Genomic DNA, 27,276 nt, shown 5'->3' on the forward strand with positions numbered 1-27,276 from the left:
GACAGTACGCTGAGGAACTCCTGCAGTGATGTCCTGGAGTTGAGATGACTGACCTCCAACAATTACAACCATCTTCTTTTGTGCTAGGTATGACTCCAACAGTGGAGAGTTTTCCCCCTAATTCCAACTGACTCCAGTTTTGTTAGGGCTCCTTGATGTCACACTGTGGCCTACTGCTGCTCCTAATTTGTATGCTCGTATGTCAAGACGTAGTGGCAGTATCAGGAAGGTTAAGAAGATGTAACTCTTTTGGAGTTAAAACAATTAAACGAAATTAACAAAATAAAGGGTAAATCAAGCACAGCCCCTAAGTCAGGTCAGCTGGAAAACTAAGGACAAAGTTTAAAGGAAACTTACAAACTTTAAATCAAAATGTGATTAATGGGGAGTCAATAAAACACCCCAGTCCCCGCAGTGCCTACCGAGCACGGAAGGCCTCAAGAGTGCCGGCAGACACTGTGTGCTCCCTCTCTAGGAAGAAGATGTAACTTTTATGAGTTAAAACCAATCAAACTAAATTAACAAAATTGGGATAAGTCAGGCACAGCCCCTAATTTAGGTCAGCTGTAAAACCAAGAACAAAGTTTAAAGGAAACTTACAACTTTAAACCAAAATGTGATAAAAGGGGTCAATAAAGCACCCCAGTCCCCGTGGTGCCCACCGAGCACGGAAGGCCTTGAGAGTGCCGGCAGACACCACGTGCTCCCTCTCTAGGAAGAAGATGTAACTCTTTTGAGTACAAAAGATGTTTCCATCTGTTCAGATGAAGTTACATTGTTTCATAGTTTGCCATTGTGAGATTTGAACTCTTGATCTTGGGGTTACAAACCCAGTACCATAACCACTTAGCTATTTAGGCCAAGCCCTGTAACTCTTTCGAGTACAAACCTGTTTCCATCTGTTTCAGATGAAGTTACATTGTTTCATAGTTTGCCATTGTGAGATTTGAACTCTTGATCTTGGGATTACAAACCCAGTACCATAACCATTTGGCTAATTAGGCCAAGCCCTGTAGTTACACATTCTGGGCACTGGTGTTAATCACTTGTACGTAATGTTCATTATTGTAAACAAACTCCCAATAATGTCTCCCTGCCTATAGCTCCTTGTTCTGATCAACAGTGTTTGTGTCACTCAGATGTGAAACCTCGGTTCCTGCATAAGATAAAGGCAGGTGTCTCAATCCAGGGCTTCTGCCCTGTGCTTTGTGCAGCCTTCGAACCAAAGTGGTGGTCTGGCATCTTGCTCACTGGACACATTAGTGAAGCCTGCACCTCAATGGTGCTTATCATTGCTGCGAGAATGTCATGAGCAGGCGTCAGAGTTCCATCATTCTCTCTGTGTGCTTTCAGCCCCTTTTAAGGGCACAGCAGGCGACGACTATGTGTGTATCCTCTGTGGACTACATTGCAAGGCTCCACCAGACCAGTCTAGGCACCGGAACCTCATGTTCAGCATCCTGATGGTTTGCTCCACCAAGGTGTGAGTTGCAGCATGAGCCTTGTTATACCTTCGCTCTGCTGCAGTCTGAGGCCATCGCACGGGTGTCATCAGCCTATCTGGAATTCACTGCCTAAATTGGTTGAGACTGAAATGCTCAACTTATTTAAAAGGTACCTGGATCTGCATCTGAAGTGCTGTAATCTGCAAGGCTACGGACCAGGTACTGGAAAGTGGGATTAAAATGAGCAGCTAGTTCCTTTTTTCTCCTGTTGGCTGGCGCAGAAACAGTGGGAAGAATGGCCTTTTTCTGCACCATAATTTTTCAATGGTTTTTCTCTGCAAGTAGCCCTTGACCCCAAGGAGCCATCCCTGCAGCTTCTATGGATCCTGGAAGACGTCAAGGATCCGAGACTGCAAAGGTTGCAGGAGGCGTAGACATTTCCTGGGAGCTGCGTGCAGACATGCAGGATGCATTTCTCGTGGTCGCACACCAGCTGAACATTCAGTGAATGAAAGTCCTTGTGGTTGACACTGTGGACTGCTTGTTGTTACAGAGATCTGAGTGCCACATGAGTGTAGTCAATGGCACTCTGCACCTGTGGCAAACCTAGATCTGGGCAAATCCCAGTGTTCTTGCATCCTGGCTTTCCTGGTCCCAGGCAAAATGCACAAAGTTGTATGCTTTTGCAAAGATGGCATCCGTGGCCTCATGGATGCATTTGTGAATGGAGGCTTTCGATGTCCCACAGAGGCCACCTTTGGAGCCCTGAAAGGAGTCACTGGCATAAAAATTGGATGCAGCGGTCACTTTCACAGCCACGGGCAGTGGATGCCCTCCATGTCCCTGAGGAGCCAAATCCTGCAGCAGCTGGTAGATGTGACCACCCGGTTCCCTAGACATGCGCAGTCTTCAACGACATTGGTTCTAGGTCATTTTCAGGAATGAAAGGCAGCATCTATTAGCCCTGGATCTAGCTAAGCGCCAAACAGCAACAGCTCACTGTGTCTCTTCATCATGTTGTGCAGGAGCCCCAGACACCCTTTCTTCCCGAGGGTGCTGCTCCTCCCTTTGTCCAGCCAGGTACATCCATCACTATCTTCTCCTTTGTCTCTGCTCTCTCTGCGTGAGGCATGCATGGTCACCAGGCTCCATTCTCCTGATGTGCTCCTCCTGCAGGATGAAAGAGAGAGCACACGGGGCTTAGCTTCGGTGTTCTAAGAACTTCTCTTGGTTAAATCTAAAGGCCCCTTAACACATCCCGGAAAGTGCTGGCCACCACTTGGATGGCCAGAGTTTAGTGCATTGTATGGCTGCCTGAAACCCCACCCACCTCCACCCCCAATCTACCTGACTAACTGGCGGCAGCTTCAACCACTGGACTGTCTGCTGTTCTCAGCTCAGGTGCAGGCATTCTCCTAACCCACACTGCAAGGCTGCACTGTTAGCTTGAACCATGGGGGAGACTAATCCAAATCAGGATGATAATGGTCGCTTTATACAAGGTTTCCCTAATGCATGGCTGCTTCCCTCCTACCCCCCACCCCGCACATGCTTGTGCACAAGCATCAACTGCAGTGTAGCCCTTGCCCGTCACACCACCGCCCCCTTTCCAAAGTAGCCTCAGGCCTTGCACCCCCGGTTGCCTCAATCACAATGCAGCCTGCAGCTCATGACTCTGAGCCAAAGCTCTTCGATCCACAAACATTTACTGTACGTTTGTTTGCCCTGGATCACACTGGCATCCAGAAGCTCCCAAGTGCTACATGTAGCCTTTACACATCACCTTTTCTGCTATTCTTAATGTATTTTAATTAATTACTTAATTGTATTATTCACTTATTTATTAATCAGCTCGTGTACTATTTTAAACCTTAGGAAAACCTTAGGACTGGAATAGACCTTAACTACTTATCAGGTACTTACCAACCAACTAGCTATTCTCCCTGTAGTAGAGTAAAAACCAATTCCTACATGGTAAAAAAAGGTAGAAAAAGCAAAAGGAAAGGAATATCTCCTCACCCAACATCCCATTCCCAGACTTCCAGGTATGCAATCAGTTCCAAAGCTGCACTTGTTTGTCTTAGCTGCACAAAAGAACCTTGAGTTTAAAGTAAAGTGAACTGGAGCTTCAACCAGTTAGGTAATCAACTACTCAACTCTCCCAGCACAGTGTGTTTACCTTGCCTAAGGCTGGAAGAAAGGTAAAAACCTTCCTTCAGTCTGAAAAACAACCATAACCACTACTCTGTTTCCTGAAATAAAAATAGAAAGTGCTGGAGAAATGCAGCAGGTCTGGCAAAATTTGTGGAGAGAGAAACAGAAGTTAATATTTCGAGTGCAATATGACTCTTCTTTGGACTTTGTTTCCTCTTACTCAGCCAATTTCGTATCCATATTGCTGTAGCTACCATCCATTTTATTTCATGAACTATAACTTTGCTCACAAGTCTGTTGTGCGTCATTTTATCAAATGCTTTTTAGAAGTTAGCTAGTTTGATTCCATGGCAATAGTTCACCGTATAAGTGAAAATTCATTTCCAAGCTTCATGGTAATTGAGAAATATTACAGGGGAATCATGCTTATCATATTAATATCGATTGAAGAAAATGATTACGTTTATAAATACTGAAGGCAATAGCCTTCAATTCAGTAGAGATTTAATTTGTCTCAGCAAAGAGAAGCTTTAGGATTCAGTGCCCTAGATGAACAAGAGTCTGGACAGCAAAACAAAGTCACATCAAATGTTTAATTAGCTCTAAAAATGACCTCAGTACAAACTACACGTAATAAAATTAATACATGACAACAGCCAAATAATTCTAACTTTAGGACAACAAGCTTTCATGTTTATGTGAGACAGAAGTTTTATCTTGTATTTTCTATACTGCTGATCTAAGGCACAGAGCATAAACACAGATCACAATATTAATTAAGTGCATGGCAAACAGGATGGGAATTTGAGAATTCAGTAAGTAGCAATTTGGTGCAGAGGTGAAAGGAGGTGCTCCTTTTTGCCTTTAATACATGTAGTGCTTTATATAAAATTGAGGCAGCGTGGTGAGATGAGTGTAACTGTCCTTGACATCAAGGCAGCATTTGAGCAAAATTAAAGTCAAGAGAAATCAGGGTGGGGAAAGCTCTCCACTGGTTGGAGTCATACCTAGCACAAAGGAAGATAGTTGTGGTTGTTGCAGGTCAATCATCTCAGTTCCACAATATTCCGACAGGAGTTTCTTGGGGTAGTGTCCTCAGTCCAACCATTTTCAGTTGCTTCATCAATGACCTTCCTTCTGACGATGTTCGTTGATGATTGCACAATTTTCAGTGCCATTCATGACTTCTCAGACACCGAACCAGTCCATGTCCATATGCAGCTAGACCTGCACAATCTTCTGGCTTAGGCTAATAAGTGACTAGTAACATTGGTGTCCACAAATGCCAAGCAATTATCATCTCCAACAATACAAAATCTAATTGCCTCTCCTTGACATTTAATAGCATTTCCATCATTAAGACCCCCTCTATCAACATCCTGGGTGTTACCATTGACCAGAAACTGAACTGGACCAACCATATACAGTGGCTACAAGAGCAGGTCAGAGGCTAGGAATCATGCAATGAATAACTCACCTCCTGTTTCCCCAAAGCCTGTCCACCAAGGCACAAGTCAGGGATGTATTGGAATACTCTCCACTTTTCTGGATGAGTGCAGCTCCGACAACTTTCAAGAAGCTTGACACCATGCAGGACGAAGAAGGCTGCTTGATATCCTTTATATCCAGCACCTTAAACATTCACTGCCTCCCCCATCGACGCAAAGTGGCAACAGTGTGAAACATCTACAAAATGCACTGCAGCAACTCGCCAAGCCTCCTTCGACAGCTCCTTTCAAGCCTACGATCTCTATCACCTAGAAGGACAAGGGCAGCAGAACACCACCATGACATACAAGCACCCCCCCCCCCCCCCCCCCCCCCCCCCCAATGCCACACCATCCCGTCTTGGAACTATATTACCATTCCTTCACTGTCACTGGATCAAAATCCTGGAAATCCTCCACAACAGCACTGTGAATATACATACACCAGATGGACTTCAGTAGTTTAAGAAGGTGGCTCATCACCACCTTCTCAAGGGCAATTAGGGATCGATCTGCCCTTGTCAACAATGCTGACATCCCATGAATAAAAAATATACACAACTTGAAGTTCGTTTGACATGGTAGAGGCTGAGAAGCTGTTTCCCCTGACTGGGGAGTCAACAACTGGGATCTAGGTCTCAGGATAAGGGTTGGCCATTTAGGACTGAGGAGAAATTTCTTCACTCAGAGCGTTGTGAATCTTTGAAATTCTCTACCCCAGAGGATTGTAGGTGCTTAGCTAATGTGTATTGAACCCTGAGATTAATAGTTTTTTGGACACTGAGGGAATCAAGAAATATGGGGATAGAGCAAGAGAGGTGATGTAAAACTTCAGCCATTGTATTATTAAATGGCCAAGTAGAATTCTGTCCCATATCCTATGTTCTAATGAACTCCCTCATCTCAATAGTGCTGCTATGAAGAAAGATTTTTTGAAGGCCCAGCATCCCTCGACAGCGAGAAAAAAGAGGATAGCTATCTGTAAGACACTGTCACTTTATGAACAGCAACAAAGGACCGCTTTTGCAGGGACTTGGCAGCATGACATCCACAAGCCAGTTAGGACACTGAGGGAGGCGATTAAGGCAGTCAGATCACATTAGATTGCATGAGATGTACTACTTTCGGTTTGGAAATGAAGCAGATGTAAACTTCAACATAACAAAAGTTGTATATGTTTCAACTTAAGTGTTGGACGCAAGCAGTTTGTTTCACAATGTTGGCCATTTGAAAGCTAGTGTGTATCTAGTTAGGAAATAACTACTGGATAACAAACTTAAAAACTAAATCACCAGTAGATTTTACACAGTTAAAGGAATATCAGAAAATTCCAGCATGATCTTGGACTATGCATCGCACTTTTACTACTTTAAGCTTGAACGTGTTTTATCTTTTATTGGATGTACCTTGATGCCTTGTACAGCTGCCAATTCCACCTCTAGTGTCACCAGGAAGAATCCCTTGATGCTGTCTCCTCCTGGCAGTGTGAAGATAATGTCCAAATTTCTGGAAGAAATGTATTACCATCTAGTGGCCATTGCAAACTACCACCTTAAAAGCTATCAATATCAAACCTTCCTCTGCCACAATTTTTTAACCATCTACAGTTTATCATACTCAAGATGTACAAGTCTTATCCTTGCAGTCTTGACCTGTTAAATTTTGTACACTTTTGAAACGGAGCACTTACACTGAACATAATTGGGATGGAACTTCTTTGAAGAGATTATTTGCACAATTGTTATAACCGTCAAAATTACATTTAACATCGGGCACATATAGGAATGACTCAGAATGGTTTATACAAGAAGAGAAGATGAGGCAAGATTTTAAGTCAGGAAACATTAAAATATAAAATGAAAAATGGCAAGAGTTGCAAACCTGAAATAAAAGCAGATAATTCCTTTCAGATAATAAAAACAAAAATAAAAACAAAAAAACTGCGGATGCTGGAAATCCAAAACAAAAACAGAATTACCTGGAAAAACTCAGCAGGTCTGGCAGCATCGGCAGAGAAGAAAAGAGTTGACGTTTCGAGTCCTCATGACCCTTCGACAGAACTTGCGTTCGAGTCCAAGAAAGAGTTGAAATATAAGCTGGTTTAAGGTGTGTGTGTGGGGGGCAGAGAGATAGAGAGAGAGAGAGAGAGGTGGGGGGGGTGTGGTTGTAGGGACAAACAAGCAGTGATAGAAGCAGATCATCAAAAGATGTCAATGACAATAGTACAATAGAACACATAGGTGTTAAAGTTAAAGTTGGTGATATTATCTAAACGAATGTGCTAATTAAGAATGGATGGTAGGGCACTCAAGGTATAGCACTAGTGGGGTTTTGTTTTTTATTTTTATTTTTTTTTTATTTTTTAAATAATGGAAATAGGTGGGAAAAGGAAAATCTTTATAACTTATTGGAAAAAAAAAGGAAGGGGGAAACAGAAAGGGGGTGGGGATGGGGGAGGGAGCTCACGACCTAAAGTTGTTGAATTCAATATTCAGTCCAGAAGGCTGTAAAGTCCCTAGTCGGAAGATGAGGTGTTGTTCCTCCAGTTTGCATTGGGCTTCACTGGAACAATGCAGCAAGCCAAGGACAGACATGTGGGCAAGAGAGCAGGGTGGAGTGTTAAAATGGCAAGCGACAGGGAGGTTTGGGTCATTCTTGCGGACAGACCGCAGGTGTTCTGCAAAGTGGTCGCCCAGTTTACGTTTGGTCTCTCCAATGTAGAGGAGACCACATTGGGAGCAACGAATGCAGTAGACTAAGTTGGGGGAAATGCAAGTGAAATGCTGCTTCACTTGAAAGGAGTGTTTGGGCCCTTGGACGGTGAGGAGAGAGGAAGTGAAGGGGCAGGTGTTGCATCTTTTGCGTGGGCATGGGGTGGTGCCATAGGAGGGGGTTGAGGAGTAGGGGGTGATGGAGGAGTGGACCAGGGTGTCCCGGAGGGAGCAATCCCTACGGAATGCCGATAAGGGGGGTGAAGGGAAGATGTGTTTGGTGGTGGCATCATGCTGGAGTTGGCGGAAATGGTGGAGGATGATCCTTTGAATGCGGAGGCTGGTGGGGCGAAAAGTGAGGACAAGGGGGACCCTATCATGTTTCTGGGAGGGAGGAGAAGGCGTGAGGGCGGATGTGCGGGAGATGGGCTGGACACGGTTGAGGGCCCTGTCAACGACCGTGGGTGGAAAACCTCGGTTAAGGAAGAAGGAGGAAATGTCAGAGGAACTGTTTTTGAATGTAGCATCATCAGAACAGATGCGACGGAGGCGAAGGAACTGAGAGAATGGAATGGAGTCCTTACAGGAAGCGGGGTGTGAGGAGCTGTAGTCGAGATAGCTGTGGGAGTCGGTGGGTTTGTAATGGATATTGGTGGACAGTCTATCACCAGAGATTGAGACAGAGAGGTCAAGGAAGGGAAGGGAAGTGTCAGAGATGGACCACGTGAAAATGATGGAGGGGTGGAGATTGGAAGCAAAATTAATAAATTTTTCCAAGTCCCGACGAGAGCATGAAGCGGCACCGAAGTAACCATCGATGTACCGGAGAAAGAGTTGTGGAAGGGGGCCGGAGTAGGACTGCAACAAGGAATGTTCCACATACCCCATAAAGAGACAGGCATAGCTGGGGCCCATGCAGGTACCCATAGCCACACCTTTTATTTGGAGGAAGTGAGAGGAGTTGAAGGAGAAATTGTTCAGCGTGAGAACAAGTTCAGCCAGACGGAGGAGAGTAGTGGTGGATGGGGATTGTTCGGGCCTCTGTTCAAGGAAGAAGCTAAGGGCCCTCAGACCATCCTGGTGGGGGATGGAGGTGTAGAGGGATTGGACGTCCATGGTGAAGAGGAAGCGGTTGGGGCCAGGGAACTGGAAATTGTTGATGTGACGTAAGGTGTCAGAGGAATCACGGATGTAGGTGGGAAGGGACTGGACAAGGGGAGAGAGAAGGGAGTCAAGATAACGAGAAATGAGTTCTGTGGGGCAGGAGCAAGCTGAGACGATCGGTCTACCGGGGCAGTTCTGTTTGTGGATTTTGGGTAGGAGATAGAAGCGGGCCGTCCGAGGTTGGGCGACTATCAGGTCGGAAGCTGTGGGAGGGAGATCCCCAGAGGAGATGAGGTCAGTGACAGTTCTGGAAACAATGGCTTGATGTTCAGTGGTGGGGTCATGGTCCAGGGAGAGGTAGGAGGAAGTGTCTGCGAGTTGACACTCAGCCTCCGCGAGGTAGAGGTCAGTGCGCCAGACAACAACAGCACCACCCTTGTCAGCGGGTTTGATGACAATGTCAGGGTTGGACCTGAGAGAATGGAGTGCAGTAAATTCAGAGAGAGACAGGTTAGAATGGGTGAGAGGAGCAGAGAAATTGAGACGACTAATGTCGCGCTGACAGTTCTCGATGAAAAGATCGAGAGAAGGTAAGAATCCAGAGGGAGGGGTCCAGGTGGAGGGAGAATATTGGAGATGGGTAAAAGGATCCGTTGAACTGGGAGAGGACTCCTGCCCAAAGAAGTGAGCCCGGAGACGAAGACGGCGGAAGAAGAGTTCAGTATCATGCCGATCCCAAAATTCATTGAGGTGAGGGCGTAAGGGTATGAAACTAAGTCCTTTGCTGAGCACTGAACGTTCAGCATCGGAGAGGGGAAGGTCAGGGGGTATAGTGAATACACGGCTGGGGTTGGGATTGGAAGAAAGGGTGGGGACGGAGGGACTGGCAGGGGTGGAGGGTCCTAGATGGGTGTTGGTGTCGATGAGTTGTTGGAGCTTGCGTTCCTTAGCACTTGAGAGAAAGAGAAAATGTTTCTTGTTGAGGCGTTGGATGAGCCGAAGGATAAAATGAAACTGTGGGCACGCGCGGCTTTGAAAAAGGGTACGGCGGTGCTGCTGGAGGGAGAGGTCGAGTGTGTTCATATGGCGGCGCATGGCACTGAGTGTGGATTTCATAATGTGACGGGAACAGCAGTCCGAGAAACGTTTTATGTCCCGGAGATACCTGTAATCCTGGGTGGGTTCGAAACATGAGGGGTGGAATTTCAGTTGAAATCCACGTGGGGTAGGTCGGAGACGGAGACAGTCACTGAGAAAGGAGATATGGCTGTGAAAGCGGGTTTAAGTAAACACCTTGTCAAACACTAGGAGGGAAATGGAAAGCAAGGAAGGTGAGCAAGGCAACAGAGAGATACGGAAATCTTGTCGCAGAGAGGAACAGAACTTCTTCAAGGAGGTAGGCATTTCTTGAAGAGCAGTGGCAGTCAATTAAACACAGAGATAAAAACAAAAAAACTGCGGATGCTGGAAATCCAAAACAAAAACAGAATTACCTGGAAAAACTCAGCAGGTCTGGTAGCATCGGCGGAGAAGAAAAGAATTGATGTTTCGAGTCCTCTTGACCATTCGACAGAACTTGAGTTCGAGTCCAAGAAAGAGTTGAAATATAAGCTGGTTTAAGGTGTGTGTGTGGGGGGCGGAGAGATAGAGAGAGAGAGAGAGAGAGGTGGTCCAGTAGTCAGAGAATTGTCTCACAGAGACCACCCATAGAGATGTCACAAGACCCAAGATGGAGGACGGAGAGGCCGCACGAAATGGGTATTGTATATCTCCAGGGTGGGAGGCCTAACGCCTGATCCCCGGTGGGCGGGTAAGGTGGACTATTTGTAAATAAGGGTTAAGTGAACCTAAGTTGTTTGGCATTTTGATTAGTTATTTTACCCTGTTTAACTATTTGGTAGTGTTACTTAATGTTAGTTACAATTATATTAACTAAATTACGGCTTTTTCCTTTGTTAATGTAAATAAATAATTAATAAAGTAACACACATCAGATGATGTAATTCAGGGTAGGTCTTTGGACCACTAACCATGTGACCGGCTTCCTGGTTTCATCGCTACTTAAGTGACAAACATCCACGCTTGCCAAATTTTAACGGGCTGAAAATCAAGACCAAGCGACCTAGAGCTCCGTTTCCACCTGATTCGCGGCCCTCGGCGGCGACTTTTTCGCCACCCTTGGCTGTGGTTTCCTGGAGTTAAGACACAACGTGGACGAGCCACGTAAAAACTCGGATTGGGCGCTACAAAAATTGTGCACTACTTTCCTCCGTCTGGCTGAACTTGTTCTCATGCTGAACAATTTCTCCTTCAACTCCTCTCACTTCCTCCAAATAAGAGGTGTAGCTATGGGTACCCGCATGGGCCCCAGCTATGCCTGTCTCTTTATGGGGTATGTGGAACATTCCTTGTTGCAGTCCTACTCCGGCCCCCTTCCACAACTCTTTCTCCGGTACATCGATGATTACTTCGGTGCCGCTTCATGCTCTCGTCGGGACTTGGAAAAATTTATTAATTTTGCTTCCAATCTCCACCCCTCCATCATTTTCACGTGGTCCATTTCTGACACTTCCCTTCCCTTCCTTGACCTCTCTGTCTCAATCTCTGGTGATAGACTGTCCACCAATATCCATTACAAACCCACCGACTCCCACAGCTATCTCGACTACAGCTCCTCACACCCCGCTTCCTGTAAGGACTCCATCCCATTCTCTCAGTTCCTTCGCCTCCGTCGCATCTGTTCTGATGATGGTACATTCAAAAACAGTTCCTCTGACATTTCCTCCTTCTTCCTTAACCGAGGTTTTCCACCCACGGTCGTTGACAGGGCCCTCAACCGTGTCCAGCCCATCTCCCGCGCATCCGCCCTCACGCCTTCTCCTCCCTCCCAGAAACATGATAGGGTCCCCCTTGTCCTCACTTATCACCCCACCAGCCTCCGCATTCAAAGGATCATCCTCCACCATTTCCGCCAACTCCAGCATGATGCCACCACCAAACACATCTTCCCTTCACCCCCACCGGTGGCATTCCATAGGGATCATTCCCTCCGGGACACCCTGGTCCACTCCTCCATCGCCCCCTACTCCTCAACCCCTACCTAGGGCACCTCCCCATGCCCACGCAAAAGATGCAACACCCGCCCCTTCATTTCGTCTCTCCTCACCGTCCAAGGGCCCAAACACTCCTTTCAAGTGAAGCAGCATTTCACTTGCATTTCTGCCAACTTAGACTCCTGCATTCGTTGCTCCCAATGCGGTCTCCTCTATATTGGAGAGACCAAACGTAAACTGGGCGACCGCTTTGCAGAACACCTGCGGTCTGTCCGCAAGAAAGACCCAAACCTCCCTGTTGCTTGCTATTTTAACACTCCACCCTGCTCTCTTGCCCACATGTCTGTCCTTGGCTTGCTGCATTGTTCCAGTGAAGCCCAATGCAAACTGGAGGAACAACACCTCATCTTCCGACTAGGGACTTTACAGCCTTCCGGACTGAATATTGAATTCAACAACTTTAGGTCGTGAGCTCCCTCCCCCATCCCCACCCCCTTTATGTTTCCCCCTTCCTTTTTTTTTCCAATAAGTTATAAAGATTTTCCTTTTCCCACCTATTTCCATTATTTAAAAAAAAATTTTAAAAAAAAATAAAAAAAAACCCCACTAGTGCTATACCTTGAGTGCCCTACCATCCATTCTTAATTAGCACATTCGTTTAGATAATATCACCAACTTTAACTTTAACACCTATGTGTTCTATTGTACTATTTTCATTGACATCTTTTGATGATCTGCTTCTATCACTTCTTGTTTGTCCCTACAACCACACCACCACCCCCCCACCTCTCTCTCTCTCTCTCTCTCTATCTCTCCGCCCCCCACACACACACCTTAAACCAGCTTATATTTCAACTCTTTCTTGGACTCGAAATCAAGTTCTGTCGAAGGGTCATGAGGACTCGAAACGTCAACTCTTTTCTTCTCTGCCGATGCTGCCAGACCTGCTGAGTTTTTCCAGGTAATTCTGTTTTAATTCCTTTCAGGTTAGTTAGCATTTGACAAGAGAAAACATAATGTTGAGTATAGGTCCTTCTACAGAACAAGTATTTTCCATTTTTATTTCAGGAAAAATGAAGGAACTGGGTGGAGAAATCAAAGGGCAACTACAGAGGCGGGCAGAGTTCTAAAGAGGATGGGCATAATGATTGACAGAGTCACTACCAAAGCAGTAATCATGAGAGAGGATAGTTGGTTTTCAGTGTCTGGATGAGCATAAGGTGTGGACTGGGCCATATGCTAGGGAAACAATCATTAGATATCAGGCAGCAAGACTGTACATCTCAAAAGGGGTGCACTAAAGAACTATTCCAGTGACAAGAGACCCAAAAAAAGAAAATTGGAGAAAAATAAATTCAAAAGTAGTCATCTTATATTCAAGCTTTCTTGGGTGAACCTTCATTGCTGTCAAAAAGATAGCTGCTGCAACTGGGGACTTACATAATTTTAGCATGCAGTATCAACTCAAGAACTCTGGGATTAAACACAGCAGGGATAGAGTGTTCCTTCTAAAGGTTCCATCTAAATATCCATTAGCCAGTCTTTGAAAAACAACCACAATTGCATCCAGCATCAACATTTTCATTCTCCACAGGATAATCCTTGCATTTATTTTGCATAAAATTGCTGATACATTCTGTGGTTATGCTTGCCTTTGCAGAATGGATGCCGGTAAAAGCTAACATGCTTCAGTTGTGTTCTCCAGACCATACCAGCTGTACACCCTGGAAACTCAGAATGCTGCTTGAATACACAGCATATAGATGCCGGACATCACAGTTTATATCTGTGAGTGTGCCAGTTTTCTCAACAACTGGTTCAATCTGTCTATATAGCCAGGATAACTAGGCTTGCAACAGACATTCATTTTAGCACAGGTTCTGTCAACCTGAGGAATAGGACTCTTGCCTGCTGTAGAGAAGCATGAATAACAGTAATGAAACAACACTCATGAAGCCAACATGATGCATATCCATTGTGCCACTCTGATCACATTTCATTCTGATACCAGAGTCATGCATTATTCTACAGTGATTTTAATGGGATACTTAAAAAAACACAAGTAAATGTTGGTTGTTCCAAATTGTGCACAGATTTGCTTCTGATCTTGTCAAGTGGAAGTGAATTGAGACTTCTGAAATGCATTTCATGTTGGACCCTTACAAACCATCAGGGAGAGGAGACTTAAATTCTTTTCATCTGATCTGGGAATTAATAGGGAAAATTCAGCCTGGAACTTGATCACTATCTTTCAAAAATAAGATATCAAATTCCACAATCATTGTGCAAACGAGGACAAGCAAATTCATGTTCATCTAAAGTTTGATTAAATAACAGAAGTAAATTTAGTGAGATTAAGTTATATTCCCTCCCCACACCAAAAGATGGAAGCTTATGCACACTGAATTATAAAGCTACCTTAAAATTTGAAAAAGTATGGAATGCAAAAAGACTATTTGGCCTGCAATTTGCTCTTTATCAAACCACAACAATCTGCTGGTTATAGATTTGGCTCCACCCATTTTAACCTCCAAATAGAAAATTCTGCAAATGTCTCTCCTGAGCCCAAAGCTGGTTGAGCGAAGCCCAACATACCAAGTTAACCAAATTATTTATTGTGTTCGTATCTCAGCATTTTAAAGACCCAGATCGATTTCCCTTCAACCTTTCTTTATATGTTGGAAAGAAATTGAACTTTGTAGACTTGTTTTCACTGAACTGCAGAACGAGAGAACGTTGCGCCTGGCTCAGATTTGAGAGGAGGCTATTCATTCTGGCACCGCACTGCTGATGTATATTGTTTCCTAATTTGAAAGACGTTATTTAGAAGGGGTTCAGGACAACAATAGTACTTACTTACCTCAGCTCTATTTCCCTGGAAATATTCACCAAAGATTTATGTGAAAGGAATAAAAAAAAAGTTAGCATGTTCTGCAATTTATATTAAAAAGCAAAATTAGCAGCTGTCATAGAAATTTACATACTTTTTTTAACATGCAAGCTGAGACTTTTGACATGGAAAGTGAGATGGCTTTGGACCACAATTAATACAAACACTCTCATAAAGCAGGAAATAAAGGCTAGCCACCAGAGGCGGGTGCAGTAAGGATTGTCTTTGCCCAGAATCTTGCGATCAATTATTTATTTTCATTTGCATTTCTCAAAGCCAACGCTTTAGGGTGGAGCTTTGAAACTAGGGTTTCCTTAGTACTTTATCTCGCAATCTGTGAATAAAGCAAATACTGAATAGGTATAAAAACAAAAAACTGCGGATGCTGGAAATCAAAAACAAAAACAGAATTACCTGGAAAAACTCAGCAGGTCTAGCAGCATCGGCGGAGAAGAAAAGAGTTGACGTTTCGAGTCCTCATGACCCTTCAACAGAACTGAGTGAATATTAGAAGAGGGGGGAAATATAAGCTGGTTTAAGGTGGGTGGGGGGAGGGGTTGGTGTGGTTGTAGGGACAAGCAAGCAGTGGTAGGAGCAGTTAATCAAAAGATGTCACAGACAAAGGAACAAAGAAGTGTTGAAGGTGGTGATATTATCTAAACGAATGTGCTAATTAAGAATGGATGGCAGGGCACTCAAGGTACAGCTCCAGTGGGGGTGGGGTGGAAAGTCTAGCAGGGCATACAAGATTTAAAAATAATGGAAATAGGTGGGAAAAGAAAAATCTATGTAAATTATTGGAAAAAACAAAAGGAAGGGGGAAGAAATGGAAAGGGGGTGGGGATGGAGGAGGGAGTTCAAGATCTAAAGTTGTTGAATTCAATATTCAGTCCGGAAGGCTGTAAAGTGCCTAGTCGGAAGATGAGGTGCTGTTCCTCCAGTTTGTGTCGGGCTTCGCTGGAACAATGCAGCAAGCCAAGGACAGACATGTGGGCAAGAGAGCAGGGTGGAGTGTTAAAATGGCAAGCAACAGGGAGGTTTGGGTCTTTCTTGCGGACAGACCGCAGGTGTTCTGCAAAGCGGTTGCCCAGTTTACGTTTGGTCTCTCCAATATAGAGGAGACCACATTGGGAGCAACGAATGCAGGAGTCTAAGTTGGGGGAAATGCAAGTGAAATGCTGCTTCACTTGAAAGGAGTGTTTGGGCCCTTGGACGGTGAGGAGAGAGGAAATGAAGGGGCAGGTGTTGCATCTTTTGCGTGGGCATGGGGAGGTGCCCTAGGTAGGGGTTGAGGAGTAGGGGGCGATGGAGGAGTGGACCAGGGTGTCCCGGAGGGAATGATCCCTATGGAATGCCACCGGTGGGGGTGAAGGGAAGATGTGTTTGGTGGTGGCATCATGCTGGAGTTGGCGGAAATGGTGGAGGATGATCTTTTGAATGCGGAGGCGGGTGGGGTGATAAATGAGGACAAGGGGGACCCTATCATGTTTCTGGGAGGGAGGAGAAGGCATGAGGGCGGATGCGCAGGAGATGGGCCGAACACAGTTGAGGGCCCTGTCAACGACCGTGGGTAGAAAACCTCGGTTAAGGAAGAAGGAGGACATGTCAGAGGAACTGTTTTTGAAGGTAGCATCATCAGAACAGATGCGACGGAGGCGAAGGAACTGAGAGAATGGGATGGAGTCCTTACAGGAAGCGCGGTGTAAGAAGCGTTAGTTGAGGTAAATGTGGGAGTCAGTAGGCTTGTAATGGATATTGGTGGACAGTCTATCACCAGAAATTGAGACAGAGAAGTCAAGGAAAGGAAGGGAAGTGTCAGAGATGGGCCATGTGAAAATGATGGAAGGGTGGAGTTTGGAAGCAAAATTAATAAATTTTTCCAAGTCCCGACAAGAGCATGAAGCAGCACTGAAGTAATCATCGATGTACCGGAGAAAGAGTTGTGGGAGGGGGCCGGAGTAGGACTGGAACAAGGAATGTTCCACATACCCCATAAAGAGACAGGCATAGCTGGGGTCCATGCAGGTACCCATAGCCACACCTTTTATTTGGAGGAAATGGGAGGAGTTAAAGGAGAAACTGTTCAGTGTGAGAACAAGTTCAGCCAGACGGAGGAGAGTAGTGGTGGATGGGGATTGTTCGGGCCTCTGTTCGAGGAAGAAGCTAAGGGCCCTCAGACCATCCTGGTGGGGGATGGAGGTGTAGTGGGATTGGACATCCATGGTGAAGAGGAAGCAGTTGGAGCCAGGGAACTAGAAATTGTTGATGTGACGTAAGGTGTCAGAGGAATCACGGATGTAGGTGGGGAGGGACTGGACAAGGGGAGAGAGAAGGGAGTCAAGATAACGAGAAATGAGTTCCGTGGGGCAGGAACAGGCTGACACGATCGGTCTACTGGGCCAGTTCTGTTTATGGATTTTGGGTAGGAGGTAGAAGCGGGCCATCCGAGGTTGGGCGACTATCAGGTTGGAAGCTGTGGGAGGAAGATCTCCAGAGGAGATGAGGTCAGTGACAGTCCTGGAAACAATGGCTTGATGTTCAGTGGTAGGTTCATGGTCCAGGGTGAGGTAGGAGAAAGTGTCTGCGAGTTGATGCTCAGCCTCCGCAAGGTAGAGGTTAGTGCACCAGACAACAACAGCACCACCCTTGTCAGCGGGTTTGATGACAATGTTGGGGTTGGAGCTGAGAGAACGGAGTGCAGTAAGTTCAGAGAGAGGCAGATTAGAATGGGTGAGAGGAGCAGAGAAATTGAGACGACTAATGTCGCGCCGACATTTCTCAATGAATAGGTCAAGAGAAGGTAAGAATCCAGAGGGAGGGGCCAGGTGGAGGGAGAATATTGGAGGTGGGTAAAAGGATCCATTGAATGGGCAGAGGACTCCTGCCCAAAGAAGTGAGCATGGAGACGAAGGCGGCAGAAGAAGAGTTCAGCATCATGCCGAGCCCAAAATTCATTGAGATGAGGGCGTAAGGGTACGAAACTAAGTCCTTTGCTGAGCACTGAACGTTCAGCGTCGGAGAGGGGAAGGTCGGGGGTATAGTGAATACATGGCCGGGGCTGGGATTGGAAGATGGGGTGGGGACAGAGGGACTGGCAGGGTTGGAGGGTCCTAGATGGGTGTTGGTGTCGATGAGTTGTTGGAGCTTGCGTTCCTTAGCACTTGAGAGAAAGAGAAAAAGTTTCTTGTTGCGTCGTCGGACGAGACGAAGAATAAAATGAAACTGGGGGCACGCACAGCTTTGAAAAAGGGTGCAGCGGTGCTGCTGGAGGGAGAGGTCAAGTGTGTTCATATGGCGGCGCATGGCACTGAGTGTGGATCTCAGAATGCAACGAGACACTTCCTCCTACCTCTCCCTGGACCATGAACCCACCACTGAACATCAAGCCATTGTTTCCAGGACTGTCACTGACCTCATCTCCTCTGGAGATCTTCCTCCCACAGCTTCCAACCTGATAGTCGCCCAACCTCGGATGGCCCGCTTCTACCTCCTACCCAAAATCCACAAACAGAACTGGCCCAGTAGACCGATCGTGTCAGGCTGTTCCTGCCCCACGGAACTCATTTCTCATTATCTTGACTCCCTTCTCTCTCCCCTTGTCCAGTCCCTTCCCACCTACATCCGTGATTCCTCTAACACCTTACGTCACATCAACAATTTCTAGTTCCCTGGCCCCAAATGCTTCCTCTTCACCATGGATGTCCAATCCCTCTACACCTCCATCCCCCACCAGGATGGTCTGAGGGCCCTTAGCTTCTTCCTCGAACAGGGGCCCGAACAATCCCCATCCACCACTACTCTCCTCTGTCTGGCCGAACTTGTTCTCACACTGACCAGTTTCTCCTTTAACTCCTCCCATTTCCTCCAACTAAAAGGTGTGGCTATGGGTACCTGCATGGGCCCCAGCTGTGCCTGTCTCTTTATGGGGTATGTGGAACATTCCTTGTTTCAGTCCTACTCCGGCCCCCTCCCACAACTCTTTCTCTGGCACATCGATGATTACTTCGGTGCTGCTTCATGCTCTCATCGGGACTTGGAAAAATTTATTAATTTTGCTTCCAATCTCCACCCCTCCATCATTTTCACTTGGTCCATTTCTGACACTTCCCTTCCCTTCCTTGACCTCTCTGCCTCAATTTCTGGTGATAGACTGTTCACCAATATCCATTACAAGCCTACCGACTTCCACAGCTACCTCGTTGACAGGTCCCTCAACCGTGTCCGGCCCATCTCCTGCGCATCCGCCCTCATGCCTTCTCCTCCCTCCCAGAGACATGATAGGGTCCCCCTTGTCCTCATTTATCACTCCACCAGCCTCCGCATTCAAAGGATCATCCTCCGCCATTTCCGCCAACTCTAGCATGATGCCACCACCAAACACATCTTCCCTTCACCCCCACCGGTGGCATTCCGTAGGGATCGTTCCCTCCAGGACACCCTGGTCCACTCCTCCATCACCCCCTACTCCTCAACCCCTACCTAGGGCACCTCTCCATGCCCACGTAAAAGATGCAACACCTGCCCCTTCACTTCCTCTCTCCTCACTGTCCAAGGTCCCAAACACTCCTTTCAAGTGAAGCAGCATTTCACTTGCATTTCCCCCAACTTAGTCTACTGCATTCGTTGCTCCCAATGCAGTCTCCTCTACATTGGAGAGACCAAACATAAACTGGGCGACTGCTTTGCAGAACACCTGCGGTCTGTCTGCAAGAAAGACCCAAACCTCCCTGTGGCTTGCCATTTTAACACTCCACCCTGCTCTCTTGCCCACATGTCTGTCCTTGGCTTGCTGCATTGTTCCAGTGAAGCCCGACACAAACTGGAGGAACAGCACCTCATCTTCCGACTAGGCACTTTACAGCCTTCTGGACTGAATATTGAATTCAACAACTTTAGATCTTGAACTCCCTCCTCCATCCCCACCCCCTTTCCATTTCTTCCCCTTTCCTTTTGTTTTTTCCAATAATTTATATAGATTTTTTTTTTCCTACCTATTTCCATTATTTTTAAATCTTGTATGCCCTGCTAGTCTTTCCACCCCACCCCCACTGGAGCTGTACCTTGAGTGCCCTGCCATCCATTCTTAATTAGCATATTCGTTTAGATAATATCATCACCTTCAACACTTCTTTGTTCCTTTGTCTGTGACATTTTTTGATTATCTGCTCCTATCACTGCTTGATTGTCCCTACAACCACACCACCGCGCCCCCCACTTTAAACCAGCTTATATTTCACCTCTCTTCTAATATTCACTCAGTTCTGTTGAAGGGTTATGAGGACTCGAAATGTCAACTCTTTTCTTCTCCGCCGATGCTGCCAGACCTGCTGAGTTTTTCCAGGAAATACTGAATGGGGATTAATGTGTGAAAATTTTCTGTGGTTATCACATTATTTAATAGAGATATACTAGAGAAAATATTCTAATAGACTTCATTTTTAGTCTGAATGAAAATAACCCACAGAAGTTGGGAAGTTTCTGCATTTTCCATCCGCATAGATAATTACACATAAATAATTACAGTTGAATAGTGTCTTGTTGTCAAAGCACTTGGGAATTCCTCAAAGACATTTTTTTATTGTGAAAAACCTGCCTAAAATCCGAGATGTAAAAATTCCTGGGTCAGCTATGAAAACTGTTGCCTTCCTTCATATAAGTTCCTTAGTTTCAAAAGTTTTAGTTTCACCTCAGTGATGAGTAGAGAATTTCACTGAAAGCAATTGACTTCATAACTTTTATCAAGATCTAACTAAGGGATCAGAATTCAGATACTTAGTGTTTATCGATTTTAGTGTTATTATACTGGTAAATTATTTGGTCACACAACATAACAGGCAACTTGCTTCAATATCCCCTTAGCATATCTCTTTGGCGGTTATCAGGGCAAGTTTTACCTTTTTCAGAAATTTTTTTTAAAGAGTGTGAGATTTATTTTTCTTTTTGGTTGAATTGAATGTTAAAAATTCTAAACATTTTTTTTTGATGGCTTATTCGCATTACTGCCAAAGTCTGGTAAAGTATGTTATAATAGAAACATAACTCAACAGTGGATAAGTGCACTGCTGGATCGTACTGAGCCACTCAGATTCATTTTCTAGTTATGCAGGGTTTGATTTCAGATGAAGCAGCTTGAAAAAGAAAACTATAGTTCAAGAATATTTTCTCCCACCCGACTTAAAATGCACAAATGAGATATTAAAGGGAAGTGATAGAGCAGATACTGAGAAACTGTTCCCATTGTTGAGGAATTTATGACCGGGGGTCATAGTCTAAATAATTAGAGCCAGGTCTTTCATGAGTGGAATTCAGAAATACTTTTTTATGCAAAGGATAGTAGAAGTTTGGAATTGATTCTGTAAGTTAAATTGATGCCAGATCAGTTAATTTTAATTCTGAGATTGATAGATTTTTGTTCACCAAAGGTATTAAAGGATAAGAGATTAGTTTGTAGATCAGGCAGGATCTTATTGAATGATGGAACAGGCCCAAGGGACGAAATGGCCATATTCGGTTCCAAGTTCCTATCCCAAGGCTCACACATGATGACTGTATGATTTCCTGAAGTATTGATTGACTGCCAGCACATGAGGTGGCATATCCCTACAGCTGTCATCTTTAGACATGATAAGTGGAGAAAGAAAGTCAGAGGAGAAACTGGTGCCCTGCAAGACCCAGACCAATTTACCACATCCATTGAGAGGGAAAAAAAATACCATCACAACAATAAATATGTCCCTATAAACAAATGGAAGAATCTATCAAAGTTCTTACTCATTGGGATCCTTTTTCTTCCAATTTGTTAAAACACAGTCTGCATGAACTAAGATAGGTGGTAGCCCAAGGATTTTGGATACTTCGCAGAATGGCACTGCAAGGCTCTTAGGCAGCACCTAGCATTGAAAATAACATAAAAAGGATCAACATGAATAGGCAATTTGGCTTTTTGAGCCTGTTCTGTCCGTCAGTATGAGGTGGCATATCCCAACAGCTGTCACCTTCAGACATGATAAGTGAAGAAAGAAAGTCAGAGGAGAAACTTCACCTTCCAACACTATCCACTTTTCCCTTCTAATCCAAAAATCTATCAGTCTCGGTCTTGAATATATTCACTGACTGATCAACTACAGCCCTCTGGGGCAGCGAATCCCAAAGATCCACAAACCTCTGAATGAAAAAAATTCTCCTCGCCTCTGTCCTAAAAGACAGATCCCTTAACTTGCAACTATGACCCTTAATCCTAGACTCCTGAGTCATTTTTTAAAAATTCATTCATGGGATGCGGGCTTCGCTGGCTGGGCTGGCATTTATTGCCCATGCCTAGTTGCCCTTGGGAAGGTGGTGGTGAGCTGCCTTCTTGAACCACTGCAGTCCATGTGGTATAGGTACACCCACAGTGGTGTTAGAGAGGGAGTTCCAGGATTTTGACCCAGTGACAGTGAAGGAACAGCAATATATTTTCAAGTCAGGATGGTGAGTGACTTGGAGGGAACTTCCAGTTGGTGGTATTTCTATCTATCGGCTGCCTTTGTCCTAGATGGTAGTGGCCATGGGTTTGGAAGGTGCTGTCGAAAGAGCCTTCGTGAATTCCTGCAGTGTATCTTGCAGATGGTACACACTGCTGCTACTGTGCATCAGTGGTAGAGAGAGTGAAGGTTTGTGGATGTGGTGCCAATGTGGATGCGGCCTGCTTTGTCCTGGATGGTGTCAAGCTTCCTGAGTGTTGTGGGAGCTGCACTCATCCAGGCAAGTGGGCAGTATTCCATCACAGTTCTGCTTTGTACTTTGTAGATGATGGACAGGTTTTGGGGAGTCAGGAGGTGAGTCACTTGTCGCAGCATTCCTCGCCTCTGACCTGTTCTTGTAGCCACAGTATTTATATGGCTAGCCCAGTTAAGTTTCTGGTCAATGGTAACACCAGGATGTTGATAGTGGGGAGTTCAGCGATGGTAATGCCATTGAACATCAGGGGACGATGGTTGGATTCTCTCTTGCTGGAGATGGCCATTGCTTGACACTTGTGTGGCATGAATATTATTTGCCACTTGTCAGTCCAAGCCTGGATATTGTCCAGGTCTTGCTGCATTTGGGCATGGACTGCTTCAGTATCTGAGGAGTCACGAATGGTGCTGAGCATTGTGCAATCATCAGCGAACATCCCCACTTCTGACCTTATGATAGAAGGAAGGTCATTGATGAAGCAGCTGAAGATGGTTGGTCCGAGGACACTACCCTGAGGAACTCCTGCAGTGATGTCCTGGAAATGAGATGACTGACCTCCAACAACCAGAACCGTCTTTCTTTGTGCTAGGTATCTCTCCAACCAGCAGAGAGTATTCCCCCTGATTCTCATTGATTTCAGTTTTGTTAGGGCTCCTTGATGCCACACTCAGTCAAATGCAGCCTTGATGTCAAGGGCAGTAACTCTCACCTCACCTCAGGTGTTCAGCTGTTTTGTCCATGTTTGAACCAAGGCTGTAATGAGGTCAGGAGCTGAGTGAACCTGGCGGAACCCAAACTGGGCATCAGTGAGCAGGTATTGCTAAGCAAGTGCTGCTTGTTAGCACTATTGATGACCCTTTCCATTACTGATGATTGAGAGTAGACTGATGAGCCGGTAATTGGCCGGGTTGGATTTTACCGGGGCAATTTTCAAAATAGTTGGTTACATACCTGTGTCGCAGCTGTACTGGAACAGCTTAGCTAGGGGCGTGGCAAGTACTGGAGCACAATTCTTCAGTACTATTGCCGGAATATTGTCAGGGCCAATAACCTTTGAAGTATCCAGTGCCTTTAGCCATTTCTTGATATCACGTGGAGTTAATCAAATTGGCTGAAGACTGGCATCTGTGATGCTCGGGACCTCAGGAGGAGGCTGAGATGGATCATCCACTTGGCACTTCTGGCTGAAAATTGTAGCAAATGCTTCAGCCTTATCTTTTGCACTGATGTGCTGGGCTCCACCTTCATTAAGGATGGGGATATTTGTGAAGCCTCCTCCTCCAGTGAGTTGTTTAGTAGTCCACCACCATTCATGACTGGATGTGGCAAGACTGCAGAACTTAGATCTGATCTGTTGGTTGGGGGATAGCTTAGCTTGGTTTATCACTTGCTGCTTATGCTGTTTGGCATGCAAGTAGTCCTGGCGTGAAGTTTCACCAGGCCGACACCTTATTTTTAGGTATGCCTGGCTGCTCTTGGCAGGCTCTCCTGCACTCTTCATTGAACCAAAGTTGATTCCCCCTGTTTGATGGTAATGGTAGAGTCGGGGATATGTCGGGCCATGAGGTCGCAGATTGTGTTCGAGTACAATTCTGCTGCTGCTGATGGCCCACAGCACCTCATGGATGCCCAGTCTTGAGTTGCTAGATCTGCTCAAAATCTACCCAATTTAGCACAGTGGAAGTGCCACACAACACATGGAGGGTATCCTCAATGTGAAGGTGGGGCTTTGTCTCCACAATGACTGTGCAATGGTCACTCCTACCAATGCTGTCATGAATAGATCATCTGTGACAGCAAGACTGGTGAGGATAAAATCAAGTAGGTTTTTCCCTCTTGTTGATTCCCTCACTACCTGCCACAGACCCAGTCTAGCAGCTATATCCTTTAAGACTCAGTCAGCTTGGTCAGTGGTAATGCTACCAACCCACTCTTGGTGATAGACATTGAAGTCCCCCACAACAAAAACAGAATTACCTGGAAAAACTCAGCAGGTCTGGCAGCATTGGTGGAGAAGAAAAGAGTTGACATTTCGAGTCCTCATGACCCTTCGACAGAACTTGAGTGAGTCCAAGAAAGAGTTGAAATATAATCTGGTTTAAAGTGTGTGGGGGGGGCGTTGGTGTGGTTGTAGGGACAAACAACCCCCTCCACTTCTCTCTCTCCCCCCCCACACACCTTAAACCATCTTATATTTCAACTCTTTCTTGGACTCATTCAAGTTCTGTCGAAGGGTCACGAGGACTCGAAACGTCAACTCTTTTCTTCTCCTCCGATGCTACCAGACCTGCTGAGTTTTTCCAGGTAATTCTGTTTTTGTTTTGGATTTCCAGCATCCGCAGTTTTTTTGTTTTTATTGAAGTCCCCCACCCAGATTATATTCTGTGCCTAGCCATCCTCAGTGTTTCCTCCAAATGATGTTCAACATGGAGAATACTAATTCATTAGCTGAGGGTGGGGGAGGGGGGTGCGTGATAGGCAGTGATCAGCAGGCGTTTCCTTGCCCATGCTTGACCTGATGCTATGAGACTGCATGGGGTCCACAGTCAATGTTGAGAACTCCCAGGGCAACTTCCTCTTCACTGTATACCAGAGTACAGCCACCTCTGGTAGGTCTGTCTTGTTGGTGGGACAGGACATGCCCAGGGACGGTGATGGTAGATTCTGGGACATTGTCTGCAAGATATGATTCCAAGAGTATGACTATGTCAGGCTTTTTCTTGACTAATCTGTGGGACAGCTCTCCCAATTTTGGCACAAGCAACCAGATGTTAGGAAGGAAGACTTTTCAGGGTTGACAGGGCTGGGTTTGCCATTGTTGTTTCTGGTGCTGTGGTCAATGCCAGGTGATCCATCCAATTTAATTCCTTTTTGTAGACTTTGTAGCATTTTCATACAACTGAGTGGCTTGCTCGGCCTTTTCAGAGGGTCTGGAGTCATGCGTAGGTCAGACCAGGAAAGGACAGCAAATTTCCTTCCCTAAAGGACATTAGTGAACCAGATGAGTTTTACAACAATCAACAATGGTTTCATGGTCACTATTACTGAGGCCAGCTTTTTACTTCCAGATTTATTAACTGAATTTAAATTCCACCAGCTGCCATGATGGGATTCGAACCCATGTCCCCAGAGCATTAGCTTTAGATTATGAATTTATATGTGTTCCTCAAATTTGGTTTTTTGGCTTTTATAATTGATTGTTGCTGTGTGTCCTGCTTGCATCTTTCTCTAAGTAATATAGCCTGTGTTATATTATCTAATACCAGACTGAAAGTTAAGTGTGTTATGCCCTAGTGTCATGTCACGTGACAAATTAAATTCTCACAAATCTGTCATTCCATCTGCATCTATCCCATCGAGCAGAATTTTCCATGTGTCGGGCAGGCGGGCCTGACCCTATCACTGGCGGGCGCAGAACCGATCGCTATCAGCAATCGGGGCCGCACCATTTTACGTGGGAGGGTCATTTAAGGCCCGCCCAGGGTTACATCCGGCGGGAAGCACTATGCGTCCCTGTGCGGGCGGGGGTGGGGGGGATCCCTGAAATTGAGACGCACGAAAGACCGCACATCTCCCTGAGGCTAAGTGCAGCCTCAGGGAGATCGTCTCGATTTTTAAAAACATTAAAAATAGAGAAAAGATAAATCCCTTACATGTCCCCTCATGTGACAATGTCACGTGAGTTGGGACATGTTCATAATTTACAGAACAACTTTATTACAATTTTTAAAACCCTGCATGAAACCTTATCCCACTGCTGGATGAGGTTTCATGTTTTCTCTATTTGCCGCTGGGGCTCTTGGCCTGCCCGCCAACCTTGAGGTTGGATGGGCAGATCCTTCAATTGGTTAATTTGGCTGCGCCCCCGCCTTCCTGAAAATTTAAATGGGGCAGGATGACATCGGGGTTTTCACCCGACATCACCCCACGTCGTTTTATGCAAGTAGGCCCTGCCCCCCGCTTGGCAATGGCAAATTTCTGCCCATGTTCAAGCCACTGCATTATATCATGTCCTTCACCCGTTAACTCATTTGTTAGATTCTTATACAATAGATCCATAAAAAATCTTTGGGCTATAGAAAATCCTGATTGCACAGTGTGCCCACATACTATTAAACCGAGCATTGTAGAGCTCTACAATTCTCCATACAGTACGTTTGCAATCAGGACGATGCTGTTAGTAAAATTTTAATGGGGAAGATTTTGATTTTGGACATTTCATTTTGTTTCTCTCCTCGGCTGCTGGTTTGTTAACACCTGTTTACATTGCCACACAGTCATAATTTACACTAACATGTGGAACAATGTAGAAAGAATTAAGAGTCATAGTCAGCTAATCCAATGGTTTCAATGAGGGAGCTACTTACCGAAATCTGGGAACAGCTAATGTTTGAGAAATAATGTTTTTTTAAAAAGCGCTTTATATGTCATGTAAATATTATACCAAAAAATATTAAATGCAGACTGTCGTTGCAGATATTAAAATTCAACCATATTGCAGCTTTAAACATTTCGCAAAGTATTTGTTATGATTCAACAACTCACATTTATTTAATGTCTTTAAAAGAGAAGTCCCATGGTAGAATTAAAAATGGATGGTGAGTCAAAGAAGCCCAGATTCATAGGGGTGAACACACGCTTTGTCAAAGAAGTGTGTTTATGGAGGGTCTTAAGTGAAGAGAAAAAACTGGGGAGCGCAGAAAAGGTATTCCA

General features: G+C 45.3%; 1 protein-coding gene across 2 annotated transcripts in view; it reads right to left on the reverse strand.

Annotated features, from left to right (window-relative positions):
* ido1 (indoleamine 2,3-dioxygenase 1) overlaps positions 1–27,276 on the reverse strand; it is a 73,350-nt gene that overhangs the window by 14,992 nt on the left and 31,082 nt on the right. For both annotated transcript variants that reach the window (XM_041210141.1, XM_041210140.1), the window contains exons 4-6: positions 21,616–21,734; positions 14,815–14,829; positions 6,493–6,592 (exon numbers count right to left, since the gene is read on the reverse strand). In XM_041210141.1, the coding sequence (XP_041066075.1) occupies positions 6,493–6,592; positions 14,815–14,829; positions 21,616–21,734 (234 nt within the window). The remainder of the gene's footprint in view (positions 1–6,492; positions 6,593–14,814; positions 14,830–21,615; positions 21,735–27,276) is intronic.

This window comes from Carcharodon carcharias, chromosome 17, assembly GCF_017639515.1.
Source record: "Carcharodon carcharias isolate sCarCar2 chromosome 17, sCarCar2.pri, whole genome shotgun sequence".
NCBI classification, from domain to species: Eukaryota; Metazoa; Chordata; class Chondrichthyes; order Lamniformes; family Lamnidae; genus Carcharodon; species Carcharodon carcharias.